Source organism: Lactuca sativa, chromosome 4 (assembly GCF_002870075.4).
Source record: "Lactuca sativa cultivar Salinas chromosome 4, Lsat_Salinas_v11, whole genome shotgun sequence".
Lineage (NCBI taxonomy): Eukaryota > Viridiplantae > Streptophyta > Magnoliopsida > Asterales > Asteraceae > Lactuca > Lactuca sativa.
Genome location: NC_056626.2, coordinates 140,215,105 through 140,231,351, shown reverse-complemented (window position 1 = coordinate 140,231,351; position 16,247 = coordinate 140,215,105). Strand labels below are relative to the sequence as shown.

Here is a 16,247-nt window from a genome sequence, read left to right as displayed (position 1 = left end):
CAAGCAAGTGGATTTCTTATATTTCAAAACTGTGATATCAAACAAACTACTGCAACCCGCTTTATAAACTCTTTTACACATTAAATTCCTTACTTAAACTCTTTCAAACTTATATTTTTTCAAGTCATGTCTATATAGATATAGTTATATAAATAGGATTGAAAAAACTTAGGACTGATAACTCGCCTTCACTACTAGAAAAAAGGCCTTTTACGACGCTCATTGCGCGTCGTAAAACGCTCAGACGACGCGCAAATGCGTGTCAAGGAAGGCCCTGTCATAAAGAGAGACGACGCGCTTTTGCGCGTCGTCTATAGACGACGCGCATTTACGACGCGCATTTATGACGCGCATTTACGACGCGCGGTTACGACACGCAATGCGTATCAAGGAAGGCCCTGTCATAAAGGAAGACGATACGCATTCGCGTGTCGTAACCTTACGACGCGCGTGTTAATGACACGCAATGCGTATCAAGAAAGCCTCTGTCAAGAAAGGCCATGTCATAAATGAAGATGACACGCATGTTTGCGTATCATAATTTTAAATGTTAAAAAAAAATATTTTTTATAGATTTACTAATTTTCAAATTAAATTTGCATTTAATGCCTCACAATATAAAATAAAATATCATATACAAAAAATATAATCCATTTCATAAAATTTAATGTCTTACAATTCTATTTGTTACAATATATAAATTTACATGATGTGTAGTGGAACAAACAATGAGATACGTATACAATGGAGATGGATAACAAGACATCAAAAAGGAAAAAGAAGGGCAAAAAAGTAAAATACGAGGCCACGCATGAGAAGCTCAGCTACTTTAGCAGCAACTGTGTTACGTGCAGCATCCTTGCTAGCCTGAGAATGAGATGCATATCAAAATATCAAAGTTGTTAAGTAACTAGTTCCTTTTGTTTACTTTCCCAAATATTTTTTAAACATCATTTATCCGTACAGCACTCAAAGTAAGAAGACATACCTCACCCCTTATCAGCAATGGGTTTCTTCCCTCATCAATTAGGACATAATCAAGTTCATCAACTATTGCAAAATGCAATGGTTTTGGCCTGATAAACATTGTGCTATTATTAATCCAAGAGACACTTCAAATGAAATCTGCCTTAGTAATTAGTATTAGTATGAAAAATGTGGTAATACCATCTCATAACAAGTTGCAATTACAGACGATAAAATCCCAACAAGCATCTACAGTGAAAACATATTAATCCAAGGGCAAATATGTAATTTTATATTCATGTCTAAAAAAAAGCATACCATGGAATAAGCAGCATACGGGAAGTCTGAAACTCCATAATGCAAACCATCAACAATAAAAGCAAAAGCATTCAAAGGCTGACTAGCACTCACAAACTTTTTTCACAAAATCAAAACGCATCAGAAATATATATATATATATATATATATATATATATATATATATATATATATATATATATATATGTATGTATGTATATATATATATATATATATATATATTAACAACAAGGGTATTATAGGGAGTTTACCAAAACCCCGGTTCTAGCAATCGCCAATACTCCAATGTCCTTAGTGAACAGTGTGACTATGGAACCAAATGAAACTCCCAATATTGCAGCCAAAGTAACACCCATCACAAAACCAATCTAAAGAAAATAATAAAACATTAATTAACTTTTATAAAATAAAAACATCTTTATATATTATATAAACAAAATAATTATTAATTAACATTACAGTCAACACGAAGTATGTGATATCCTTCACAGATCTATAATTCCCTTTTGAAACCGAACTAGCAATCAACGCCTAAAACAAAACAAAACAAAAAAATGGTTAAGAAGTCAACTAACTGACAAATAGTCAAACATTTTCCTTAAACTATATGTCAAGTCAAGTCAAAGTCAACATTTGGTGAATTTATACCTGACCAGATGCAGCCAACGCATCTGTAATAAGGGAAACTGCCAACCAAACTTGCAGACATATATGATGAAGCAGTAGAGTAGAGTACCTTGAGCATTTCATTTTGTGCTGTCAGCAACTGGTCCCGCCCTTGCAACTGTACCATACTCATCTTACCAGCAAGTATGTCTGCTTCTTTCCCGCCCAGGAAATTTGTTTTCTTTATTCATTTAAGAACCAAAACCCTAAAAAACATTATATAGAATTATAAAAACTTCAAGAAAAGTCAAAGGGAATAATACCTCAAGAATATGTAGACGTCAATTCACAGGCAATTCAGCATTTAACACAGCAGATTTTATACCAAACTGTCAAAAAATATATAAAAAGTTTTATTAAAATCTATAATAGGTAAAAAAAGATTTATTTAATGGGAAAAATAATACTTGCTCAAAGTTTTAGTCTAAAACTTGTGTCAATTGTATTTGTAAATATAAAGACTTTCTTTTGAACAAGATCCAACTTCAAAATTGCAAGAATGTAAAGAAGCTTATCTCGATAACTACATTGTATCTAAATATAAAAGTAAAAGAAATAAATAAAGATTCAAGAAACTATAAAATGTATTAAAGAAATGCCCTAAAATAAGTTTGTTAAATAAGTATACAAGATTTTAGCTCTTAAGCTCTTACCCAAAATTGCTGAACATTTTTGGGGACAATTTCGTCCTTTCCATCACCAACTTCTGCTAAAGTAAGAATATAGGGATTGTGTAGATAAAGCTTCTTCAAGCTTTCAACATCATCACTGCAAAAATTTCATCAGAATTAATTGAATGAAGAAATTGCAGGGGTAGAAATGGAAATACCATCTTATAAGAAGTGATAATGACACAAACAAACCTTGAGGTAGCAGCCATGAGAAGGCATTGACATCTTTTAGGAATGTGAGTTTTGAGATCTTTGAGATTCTTTTCATATCCATATGTAAAAATAAGATCTGCCTGATTTACTAACATGAATCAGTACTTTAATAAAGAGTATTATAAATGTTACAGAAAGAAAAGAATCCATACCTTATCAAGAATAATAATTGAAAGATAATCATCAACGGATTTTGCTTGAAGAACACCTGATGAAAGACATCTTTGGACACAAGCTGGAGTAGAAACAAAGATATAAGGAGGCCCTGACAATGCTGTCGCCTGAAAATTGGAAAACAAAAGCAAAAATTACCAATTTACCGTTGATCTTTATAATATTGAAGAACAGAATTGGATTTTGTATAAAAAATTTACAAAAACTAACCATTTCAGAGAAACTTGGTTCACCCGTTAACTGAAACTTTATTTGGCAACATCATTTTTGCAAGAGGAAGTAATGCCCCTTGAGAAATCAGAATTTGTCTCGGTTCTTCACCTTCTCCTGCAACATTTCCTAATGCTTAAGCACACTGCTCTGCAACAGGCACTGAACTCTTTTTTGGATAACAATTACAAAATTAGAATTACGCCATTGAAGTGATATGAAAAAATCAAGAAATATTAAAAAATAAGTACTTAACACTAACCTCCAATTTGAGCAATGAGTAAAGGTAATGCAGGCAATTAAGCTCTTGTTTCTTTAGGTTTTCCAGCAGCTATGTTTGTAAGACACCAAGCTGCTTCAAGCAACTGTATTATGGATCCAGAATAAAAATTAAAACATATTAAAAAGGGTATGCTAAAAAGAAAGAAGGTCATTACTAATATTATTATTGTTTATTACCTGCTCATCATGGGAACTGCTCTGTAGATAAGAGGGGTATCAGATCTTCAACAAAATGGATATGAATGTGTAAAGCTTCCAGTCTTGACCAGCCTGCCCTTGTCCTGTGCACCATCCATAATAAAAAAAATCATAATTTGTTTTACGCATTTGCCCCTGTTCATAATCATATACCATTCAACTATTCTTGCCTTCACTTCATGAATAATATATTTATCTGTACGCATCTTTTGGAGACCTGTTCAAGTAATAGTTATTGGCAACCAATTTTTCCTGCATAACCCAATTATTAAAAATTAAAAAATAATAATAAATTTAAAAAGTACAATAATGCCCTTATTGATACGCACCAGATGAGACTGCACATTTGCCATCTTCTTTTCATCAAACTTATACTCTTTAACAGGTACTTTTGTAGCCTTTTAACATACAACAACAATACTAGTATCAAAAATGGATTACACAAGATGAGACAGGGGCCTTGATTTGATAATCAAATATTGCAATACTCAGTGAAGCAAATAATCAAACACTTAGTGGGCAGTAAAAACTTAATTGTGTTGACTGAAAAGAAGTTTAGGGACGTAAAGGAGAAGAGGAGAACCTGAATCAACGAATCTGGCATATGGTTAGATGTTTTTACCAGAGACGGTAACAATGGTACTCATAGAGAACAAGATTAAGAAGCAGACACTACATTGATTTTCTAGAAAGAAAATGGCAAACAGTTAGTAATTGATCCAAAATCAATAATCGGCACATCACCTGCACTCGAATTGATGACATCGTTAGCTTCCCGAAACTCCAGCGACACTGTTACTTGGCCTGGACTCCGGCGACTCATCTGACCTACACCACGACGACGTCAGTTGTACCAGCGACTCATCTAATCCCAAATCTGATCTTCAACCTTCGGTTTCTAATCTTCAACCTCGAACTTGAGCCCTATAGCTCCTCACAACCCCTTGACAACCTTTGAACGCCACCTCACACCCTCACCTGCAAATAAAAAAAGAAATAATAAGAAGGGAGAAGAAGGGTTGTGATCGAGCTAGAGGAAGAAAAGAGGAAGAATACGCACATCATTTCTTTCTTCTTTCTTCTTTTCGCTCTCCAACTCTGGCTATAAATACGAAAGCGCAAGAGATATTGAGAGGAGTGAGCGGGGTACTTCAAAATTTTGGGGGATTTTCCATGTTTCTAGTGGTGGCGGCTGCTAGGTTTTACAGAGAGTAGTAGGGGAGAAAATGAAAGAAGATATTACTATTTCAAATGTGTTATGTTTGATTAGGGTTTGCACATAGAAGGAAGTGAAAGTCGATCGGAGAAGAAGGGGTTTGCAGAGAGAAAGAAGGAAGAGAATGAAGTTGATTTGGCGGGTGTAGAGAGTAGAGAGGAAGAGGAAGCGGGTGTTCAAAATTTTGGGGGATTTAGTTTCCCCCCTGAGTCCAAACGCGTGTTTATTAAAATTATAAAGCGACATTTGTAGAGGACGCCCTTTTTATTATAGGTGCCCTCCGTGTTTTTAATATTTTTACATCAGACACTAATTTAAGGGCACTCAGTAATGCGCGACCTAAATCCTTAAAATTTTTGAAGAGATGACACTTTTTTAATGTCGCTCTCTAATGCGTAACATAAATCAAAGAGCGTCGTGTTTTGCGCGTCGTAAAAGGTCTTTTTTCTAGTAGTGCTTATTTCGTGTTCCTTGTTTGGTTGTGGACTTAGGGTATCGGTTGTTTGTCTAAAGGTCGTTTGAATCTTTAGTTATATAGTATGTGTATGTATATAAACATTAAAGTTCTTCATTCAATTCAATACCTTTGGGTAGCAAAGGTGTACAAACATGTTCATTCATACAAACAACATTACTAGTAAACTATAATAGGTATAGTTTAGGAAGTCACTACTTACTATTACTAGAACAATGAAACATAGAAGAGTCAGTTCATTCATGAGTCAATACAAACATACTATTATGAGAAACAGAAAGAACATACTATTATGAGAAACATAAAGAACAGAGTATTATGAGAAATAGAAAGAACATACTATGATGAGAAACAAAGACAACATACACTACACTATACAAGAGAATATACAATACACTAGAACATATAATACACTAGAACATAGTATATAAACACTAAAACACTATAACATTAATGTGAGCCACTACTTCATGGCATGGCAATCTACTGTTGTGTCACGTTTTGCGACCAGAGTCTCTTGGAGGGAGAGCGTGAATTGGTGTATAGATCTATACGGGATTGACTATCATACACCTTGTTGCTAGCTACAGTGGGACCTTCAGGTCTACAGGTGACTAATGTCATACCATTTCGACATCTTCCAGCGTTGTGTTATACTAGTCGATCAAGTATGGTTACAATCATATCAAATTTTACCTTAATTAACAAACTGGTTTAAGGTAGTTAGTACATTGGTAGTTACTTATATACAATACTACTGTACACTATTATTTTCCCATTGCATTCATATTGTGATCTTCTCACATAAACAGTAATGTAAACTATAGTTTGGTAATGATAGTCATACTTGGGAAAGATACACACTTTTACAAACAACACAACACACAGAACATTAGGGCCTTGGTAGAAGGCTACTTTTTAGTAGAAAATATAGGATTTTCTAGGAGATACAAACATTTACTACAAACACTTACAAACTTTTACATCAAACATTTACAAACACTTTCATACAAGCAATGACATTAAATACTTATGAACTCACCAGCTTTAATGATGATCTACGCTTTCAAAATAACTTGTATTCTCATGTCACTAGTAGACAGGTACCGATGACCAGGTCTTGAGAAGATGGAGCACGTTCAAGACTCATCACCTATTTTGATTCATGTTTTAGGTGTCTTATAAACTATACAAAACACACTTGTATTAAAATTATATTATTAATGCAATGGATGATGTTGTTGCTTGTTTACTATTATGCATTGTTGTGATACTGTACATGACGTCCTCCACCCCCGAACGTTTCCGCCGTTCAGGTTTTGGGGCCTAACAACAAGTTATCTTAGTCGGATTTCCTAGTACTAATAATTAATGAACAACTAAACAAATGATCATGCAATTAGTAAACACATAATTAATTAAATATATTTGAACTATGAAAGATATGATCTAGTGATTTCATATCAATGGTCATGACAATCAATTAAATCATAACATGAATATCTAATACTCTCTAACACAGTCACAATTACGAAATAATATTTACCTAACCCTAGGATATGGTCAATCTCTAGTCCTAACAGTTTCACGATCGTAAAGTAATTAAGCTCAAGTTAATGTAATTAGATTGTTCCTCTCAACTACACATAACTCATAAATATGAAATAAAAATCAAAACTTAACTTGAAAAGTAAGGTGTTCAATCGAACACAAGTAAAACGAAACTCACATAATCCAACTAACGAAATTAAAACATATTCAACTAGGGTTCATCAAGATCTAGTGAAAGTAAAGGTTTTTACACCATATTTAATAAATTAAAGAAGAAAAACATCACCAAAAGATTTCAAGACATGATCATCAAGAACACTCGAAGTGAAATCTCGATACAATCGCATTTGAATCTTCAAATCGTTGCTCCAATCAAATATCTAGTTTCAAACGTGAACCTTGGAGGGTATCTGGAATTCAAAATGAAGTAAAAGTCACACCTATAGCCCCCTAAAGGATGTACATTGATTGGGGTTGTAAATCTTGCATTTTTATAGATTTTTTGGCACCACAGCATGGTAAACAACTTGCCATGCCATGGGAGATTGAATACTCCTGTCCACGAAATTTTTTGTTTTGCAACGACGTGGGACCTTGGAATCATAATTTTTCGTAAACACGAAAGTCATCCAAAAAATTTTCTAGTTTTTGGGACAACTTGAATCTCATCAATCAGAGTTACGAGTCATGAGATACGGTCAAAACAATGACAATGGGCAAGTTGCCATCAACATCATTTTTATGTCTTTTTCAGCTCCATTTGCTTCCTTTTGCATCCCAACTTCCATTTTAACTGTAATTTAACATTTCAATTATATTAAGTACCATATATCTAAAAATATAAAATTTTATAGCTAATATGTATTAAAATAATACATAAATATATGTATAAATATAGCAATAGTATCAAATCAAATAGACATATCCATATCTACTGAAGTCATCAGTAGATGTGAAGAAGTATTTTTTTCACCATGTCATGTGGTAGATCTTAAACGTCCACATACATCTGTGTGAATGAAATCCAACAAATCATTGCCTCTTTCGTAGTCACTTGTGAATGGTGCCTTTATCATCTTTCCAAGTAAGCAAGATTCACATACATCATCTAACTCTAAGTAATAAGTCCAAGCCCAAAATGTCATAGACATGACTTATCCAAAGCATCTTTTGATAAACCAATGTTTAATATTAAGCTATCATTTTTCTTTAATCCTATAACAGTTTTATAAATGCCATTGCATAGACTTGCATTAAAGTAAAGAACATCATACTTGTAAACCAAAATGCAATCATTATTATTATCAAACCTAAAAGTGAAACTGTCATAATACAAGCATTGAAGGACGTAATGTTCTTTCTTTTAATGGAAAATATCAATAATCTATTAAACTAATTGAAAAATCATTAGACAAAAGAAGATCATAATCCCCAATCGTAGTAGTGGCTACTTTGCTCTTGTTTCCCATAATCAAGTCAAGCTCACCACACCTTAGATTCCTACTTCGATTTAGTCCCTAAATATTAGAGCAAGTTTGAACACCATATTATGTGTCAAGAATCCAAGATTTACAAGTTGAAGCTTCATTGATTTCAATCATATACATACCCGATGTGCCAATGCCTTTGGCCATATTGATTTTTATGTCCTCCAGGTACTTTGGGTAGTTACGTTTCGAATGCCCCTTTTCTTAGTAGTAGAAGAACATGGCCTATTTAGGATAAGTAACTAGCGCTTTGTTAGAATTTTCCATCTTAGGGTTTGTGTTGGACCCTCAACTTTTCCCTTTTCGTTGCCTTTGGGATAAGAAGTTTTCTTTCCTTTTACACCGCATTCCCTAATAGCCAAAACTAGGGTGTTTGAGTTGGTGCTATGAGGTTTAACCATAATTCCTTCGACAGTCTTGAACATGTCATGTAACTATATTAAGGGCTTTCCCGTGTTTTTCATATTGAAATTCAAAATAAATTGATGATATGAACTACTCAACAAGTTAAGCACTATGTTAATGGCCAACTCTTAAGGGAATGGAATCCCTAGTCACTTGAGTCTGTTAAAGTACCCTCTCATTTTCAACACATGGGTACTCACAAAAAAACCATATTGAAGCTTGCAACCAAGAAGAGACTTCATAACTTCGAATCGCTCACGCCGAGCTTGCTCTAGGAACATTTTCTTGATCTACTTATTCATGTCATACACCCTAATGTCTTCAAAGCTCTTTTGGATCTCAGGAAACATGGTCACCAATATGAGACATGCGAACTCAATTGTGTGATTATAGTGCCTAGTGTAATCGAAAAAATCTTCAGTAATAGCATCTTCAAAAGACTACTCAAACAGATACTCATCTAGGACATACTTTTTCTTTTCATATCTAAGGGTGACCCTTAGAGAATGAATCCAGTCCAGATCATTTGGATCAGTAAGTGTAACGCTTCTGTTTCCGGGCTTGCCATTTTTAGCAATGTAATAGTCTAGGTTAACCTTTGTAACTCGTTTTGAAATAATAAGATTTTATTATTTGAGTAATGTGTGTTTTGTGCTTAATTGCTTAATTATGTGGTTTGATTAATTAAGAATAAAAATAAGCGTCAAAATTAAAGTGTAAAATAAACTTGATATCTTTTGATAACGTTGTAGTAGTTGAAACGAGGTTTCCGAATATATATAGAACGCCCAAATCTAACTTCGTATGAAGAAGTTATGATTTATCGAAGTTTCGGCTTAGCGGTATGCAGCCTGTTATACTTGATTTGAGATCGAGGGGTTTTTAGCCGAAGCAATCTAAACGAGGATCGAAGGTCTCGTTGTTGGTATCGAAGTGATAAAAAGTTAGGCGAGAACGGATGTCAAACGAAGAAGTTATGAATTTATAACGAAGTTTTTCTATCCCGGCCAATTAAAAATAAATAATAAAAATAAATTTAAAATTAGCTGACGGATTCTAAATGAAATTTATAGAGCGTAGTCTTACCTTCGCGTGGATATAAAGAACGTCGAAAACGGAGTTCGTATGAAGAAGATATGAATTTCCAAAGTTTATTAAATAATTTGCATTTAAATTTAATTGGAAAAACCGACATTATCCGAAGAGGAGTCATCAGACTCATCCAAAGTACGCCCCGCGTACACCGAGGAATGTCGACACTCGCACTCGAGCACTTCGGATACGTAAGCAGTGACGATTTCGGAGCAGTACCCCCCGCGTACTCCGAGGCTCCAGCCTCCTATAAATAGGATGCGAGGGCATCCGAGTTCTTTTGCTATTTTCTCTCTTCTCTCTCCCGTTTTGCATCGATTTGCGTGCCAGAAATACCCCGAAGCCCCGATATTATTCTCGAGCCCCGAAGCAAGTCCCGAGATCCCGAAGATCCTGAGAAGTGCGGTTCCCGAGCCGAAGCTCTTCCCGCGAGAAGTTCGATTTTTGTGAAGATCTTCCAGATCTGCTGAGGATTACTACTTCTGCAAGTCGTAGTGATGTCCGATCATCTTCTGATCAAGTGAGTGTATACTACCTTTCATAAACACTATAATAATACAAGTATGGTTCGAGTGTATTAAGAATATTGTTGTTTATAGGTGTGAGTGTGTGGTTACTTTCTTCTAACGCATAAATATGAAGTATTTTATACGAAATACATGGTATGTGTAGATTTTGTGTTATATGTGTGAATGTATATTCACTCTCTTCTATCTCATGGATCTGATTTGTTTTCTATGAAATACGTGTTATGTGTGTGGGCCTCATCTGTTATGTGGAATATGTATTGATCAAAGTATGCTATACAGGTTTTTATCTATGTATAAAAATGTATATTTTTATCTACTAATATGTTGGGTAGAACATGGGTAGATAGTTGGTGTGTAATAAACAGATGAGAGGCCTCGTTGTTGTTTGATTCAGTCATCTAGCGGAGTTTAGATGACGACCACGGACTCTTCTAGACAGTCTTGTGGAACCTTAGCAGGTTCGCCACCTGTAGGTGTTAATGAACTTGGGTGTTCATTCGTTGTACTCCATCCCCCTCATGGTTGCCTTATTTGACTTATATTGTTGAGGAACCCTCGAAGCATGTGTTGTCGCCCCGATGAAATATTCTTAGACTAGGTCCCTTACGTTAGTTATCTTAGGGACATAAAGTGAGAATAACGGGAATGGGTAATTGGGTTATTGTTGGTTGGTGAAAATTAAATATGATTATTTATTGTGGGTTGAAAACCCTATATGCTCACCAGGCTCCCAAACCTGACCCACTCAGTTTTATTTGTATTACAGGAAGTGGCGCGAGGGTATAAGATGGATGAACCATCAAGTTGTTTTGTTTACAAGTCTGTATATGTATATATTAGTTGAATGACTTGTAATGTTATCGTTTATGCTTATTGGTCTGTATCGGAACATAACACCCCGAGTTTTGATTATATAATGAAAATATATTTCTTTTATGAAATGCTTTGGTAAACATTGTTTTATCATGTTTTGTTTTTGGGAACAAATTCCGCAACTCTTTCAAATCAAAAGGATTTACTCTGAAATTATTTTAAAAGCATAAATGAAAATCGGTCTTTTCTGGCCGAGATTTTGAGGATGTCATAGTTGGTATCAGAGCATTAGTTTAAGCGAACTAGGAATTTGTAGGATTTCTAGACTTAAACTTAGAATGCTAAGTGAAGTTTTGAGATGTGTGTCTGTTATGTTTTAGACACGAGCACTAGTTTATTTTAGGAAAGTTTCCTAAAATGCTTTATGTGCTAAATGTTATATGTTGCCATATATGATATTATTTGTTCGGATCTATGGTCTGTTGCCGACCGGATCTAGAAACCTTATGTGTATAGGATTCTAAGCGTACGTCTACGATATTAGAACTAGCATGTAAACGTTTCGGAGTGATAAGGATGATTTGAATATCTATCGTGATTGAGGATCTAATTCACCTTATTCGGTGTTTAGATCAAAATGGTAAGAACAAGAAGTGGAGTTGGGAATGCGGATGAAAACAGGAATCAACCACCAGTGATTGAACAAATACATGTCGTAGCAGCAGCACCTGAGCCAATAACCATGGGTGGAGTGCAAATGATGATTCAGACGATGTTGGATCGTCAGATGGATGAAACTAGACGGTTGCTTCAACAGAATCGTGAAGAACTGTCAATTCGTGTGGAAGAGCCCGAATTAAAAGAAGGGCACTCGGAAGGTGAAAACTTCAGTGGGTCTGTTGGTCAAGCCAACGCACCGATAGTTAGGCAAGATAACCATGATGGAAGGAATGATGGAATGGGATGCAAGTATAAGGACTTTCTAACTTGCAAACCATCGACCTTCAATAGAAAGGAGGATCCGATTGGAGTTATGGATTGGATCTCCGAAATGGAGCTAGCCTTTATGACTTGTGGCTGCAGAGGCAAGTTGCAAACTATTTATGCAGTGCGTCAGTTCTGAGGTGGATCCGTTCGTTGGTGGAACACTCTAGGGAAGTCTTTGAGCCCTAATGAGCCATTGCAATTGTCATGGGCTGAGTTCTTGGTGTAGTTCAAGCGCAAGTTCTGCTCGGCTGAAAATCTATTGCAATTGGAGAACAAGTTTTTGGCATTGATGCAAGGCAACATGTCAGTTAATGAATACACCAATAACTTCACCGATAAGATGGAGTTTGCCTTGCACATCGTCCCAGATGAGCTGACAAAGGTGGACCGGTATGCGAAGGGACTCCCATGGGAGTATGAGGTGCCAGTACGTCAGGCACATACTCTAGAGGCAGCTATCTGGGCTGCCAAGTCTGTTGAGAACATGATTAAAGGGAGAACCACCAACAATGTTGAGATTGGTGAGAAAATAAACTTTGAGGGAACATCTGGTTCCGGTAAGAAAGGCAAATTTTCAAAATCTGATTCGAAAAAGTTTGGAGGAAAGGGAGGCGAAGCGAAGTGGTGTGATAAGTGTAAGAAAAATCACTTTGGGAAATGTAGCGAAGATGTAACCTGCTACAAGTGTGGAAAGGTTGGACATTTTGCCAATGAGTGTCCGAACAACAAAAGGATGTGTTTTGGTTACAATGAAGAGGGGCACATTTTGAAAGACTGTCCGAAGAAGAAGGAGGCAGCTAGGCCCAACATTCCACCAAAGCCGAAGGCGAGAGCCTTCCAGATGACACTTGAGGCTGCGAAAGATGAAGCTGATGTCGCTTCAGGTACCTTTCTCGTAAACGAATTACCTGCTCAAATTTTGTTTGATTCTGGAGCCAACTACTCCTTTATTTCGCATGAGTTTGGTAGAAAACTAGCTTTGCCTGTTGATAGACTAGATAATGCTTTATTAGTCGAAGTAGCTAGTGGCAAGTTTGTACCTGTTAGCCATCGTATGAAAGACATCTTAATCGACCTTAATGGGAATAAGTTTCACGTGGAATTATTGCCTATACGAAATACGTGTTATGTGTAGATTTTGTGTTATATGTGTGAATGTATATTCACTCTCTTCTATCTCATGGATCTGATTTGTTTTCTATGAAATACGTGTTATGTGTGTGGGCCTCATCTGTTATGTGGAATATGTATTGATCAAAGTACGCTATACAAGTTTTTATCTATGTATAAAAATGTATATTTTTATCTACTAATATGTTGGGTAGAACATGGTTAGATAGTTGGTGTGTAATAAACAGATGAGAGGCCTCGTTGTTGTTTGATTCTGTCATCTAGCGGAGTTTAGATGACGACCACGGAATCTTCTAGACAGTCTTGTGGAACATTTGCAGGTTCGCCACCTGTAGGTGTTAATGAACTTGGGTGTTCATTCGCTGTACTCCATCCCCCTCATGGTTGTCTTATTTGACTTATATTGTTGAGGAACCCCCGAAGCATGTGTTGTCGCCCCGATGAAATATTCTTAGACTAGGTCCCTTACGTTAGTTGTCTTAGGGACATAAAGTGAGAATAACGGGAATGGGTAATTGGGTTATTGTTGGTTGGTGAAAATTAAATATGATTATTTATTGTGGGTTGAAAACCCTATATGCTCACCAGGCTCCCAAACCTGACCCACTCAGTTTTATTTGTATTACAGGAAGTGGCGCGAGGGCATAAGATGGATGAACCATCAAGTTGTTTTGTTTACAAGTCTGTATATGTATATATTAGTTGAATGACTTGTAATGTTATCGTTTATGCTTATTGGTCTGTATCGGAACATAACACCCCGAGTTTTGATTATATAATGAAAATACATTTCTTTTATGAAATGCTTTGGTAAATATTGTTTTATCATGTTTTGTTTTTGGGAATAAATTCTGCAACTCTTTCAAATCAAAAGGATTTACTCTGAAATTATTTTAAAAGCATAAATGAAAATCGGTCTTTTCTGGCCGAGATTTTGGGGATGTCATAGTTGGTATCAGAGCATTAGTTTAAGCGAACTAGGAATTTGTAGGATTTCTAGACTTAAACTTAGAATGCTAAGTGAAGTTTTGAGATGTGTGACTGTTATGTTTTAGACACGAGCACTAGTTTATTTTAGGAAAGTTGCCTAAAATGCTTTATGTGCTAAATGTTATATGTTGCCATATATGATATTATTTGTTCGGATCTATGGTCTGTTGCCGACCGGATCTAGAAACCTTATGGGTATAGGATTCTAAGCGTACGTCTACGATATTAGAACTAGCATGTAAACGTTTAAGAGTGATAAGGATGATTTGAATATCTATCGTGATTAAGGATCTAATTCACCTTATTCGGTGTTTAGATCAAAATGGTAAGAACAAGAAGTGGAGTTGGGAATGCGGACGAAAACAGGAATCAACCACCAGTGATTGAACAAATACCTGTCGTAGCAGCAGCACCTGAGCCAATAACCATGGCTGGTGTGCAAATGATGATTCAGACGATGTTGGATCGTCATATGGATGAAACTAGACGGTTGCTTCAACAGAATCGTGAAGAACTGCCAATTCATGTGGAAGAGCCCGAATTAAATGAAGGGCACTCGGAAGGTGAAAACTTCAGTGGGTCTGTTGGTCAAGCCAACCCACCGATAGTTAGGCAAGATAACCATGATGGAAGGAATAATGGAATGGGATGCAAGTATAAGGACTTTCTAACTTGCAAACCATCAACCTTCAATAGAAAGGAGGATCCGATTGGAGTTATGGATTGGATCTCCGAAATGGAGCTAGCCTTTATGACTTGTGGCTGCAGAGGCAAGTTGCAAACTATTTATGCAGTGCGTCAGTTCTGAGGTGGAGCCGTTCGTTGGTGGAACACTCTTGGGAAGACTTTGAGCCCTAATGAGCCCTTGCAATTGTCATGGGCTGAGTTCTTGGTGCAGTTCAAGCGCAAATTCTGCTCGGCTCAAAATCTATTGCAATTGGAGAACAAGTTTTTGGCATTGACGCAAGGCAACATGTCAGTTGATGAATACACCAATAACTTCACCGATAAGATGGAGTTTGCCTTGCACATCGTCCCGGATGAGCTGACAAAGGTGGACCGGTATGCGAAGGGACTCCCATGGGAGTATGAGGTGCCAGTACGTCAGGCACATACTCTAGAGGCAGCTATCTGGGCTGCCAAGTCTGTTGAGAACATGATTAAAGGGAGAACCACCAACAATGTTGAGATTGGTGAGAAAAGAAACTTTGAGGGAACATCTGGTTCCGGTAAGAAAGGCAAATTTTCAAAATCTGATTCGAAAAAGTTTGGAGGAAAGGGAGGCGAAGCGAAGTGGTGTGATAAGTGTAAGAAAAATCACTTTGGGAAATGTAGCGAAGATGTAACCTGCTACAAGTGTGGAAAGGTTGGACATTTTGCCAATGAGTGTCCGAACAACAAAAGGATGTGTTTTGGTTGCAATGAAGAGGGGCACATTTTGAAAGACTGTCCGAAGAAGAAGGAGGCAGCTAGGCCCAACATTCCACCAAAGCCGAAGGCGAGAGCCTTCCAGATGACACTTGAGGCTGCGAAAGATGAAGCTGATGTCGCTTCAGGTACCTTTCTCGTAAACGAATTACCTGCTCAAATTTTGTTTGATTCTGGAGCCAACTACTCCTTTATTTCGCATGAGTTTGGTAGAAAACTATCTTTGCCTGTTGATAGACTAGATAATGCTTTATTAGTCGAAGTAGCTAGTGGCAAGTTTGTACCTGTTAGCCATCGTATGAAAGACATCTTAATCGACCTTAATGGGAATAAGTTTCACGTGGAATTATTGCCTATACGAAATACGTGTTATGTGTAGATTTTTTGTTATATGTGTGAATGTATATTCACTCTCTTCTATCTCATGGATCTGATTTGTTTTCT

General features: G+C 36.3%; 1 protein-coding gene and 1 long non-coding RNA gene across 2 annotated transcripts; both read right to left on the bottom strand.

Moving 5' to 3' along the window:
* Nucleotides 1–768: 768 nt before the first annotated feature.
* On the bottom strand, nt 769–3,030 carry LOC128133284 (protein DETOXIFICATION 45, chloroplastic-like). Its single transcript, XM_052770452.1, has 8 exons — nt 2,987–3,030; nt 2,814–2,914; nt 2,604–2,703; nt 2,214–2,279; nt 1,933–2,156; nt 1,744–1,815; nt 1,536–1,652; nt 769–1,380 (listed from the first exon to the last, which is right to left on the bottom strand). The coding sequence occupies exons 5-8, from the start codon at nt 2,032–2,034 to the stop codon at nt 1,216–1,218; spliced, it is 456 nt and encodes a 151-aa protein (XP_052626412.1). The 5' UTR covers nt 2,035–2,156; nt 2,214–2,279; nt 2,604–2,703; nt 2,814–2,914; nt 2,987–3,030; the 3' UTR covers nt 769–1,215.
* LOC128133285 (uncharacterized) lies at nt 3,020–5,023 on the bottom strand. Its single transcript, XR_008231715.1, has 7 exons — nt 4,759–5,023; nt 4,282–4,676; nt 4,028–4,096; nt 3,678–3,950; nt 3,481–3,583; nt 3,219–3,387; nt 3,020–3,115 (listed from the first exon to the last, which is right to left on the bottom strand). It is a non-coding gene; the product is annotated as an uncharacterized LOC128133285 (long non-coding RNA).
* Between the last annotated feature and the right edge of the window lie 11,224 nt (nt 5,024–16,247).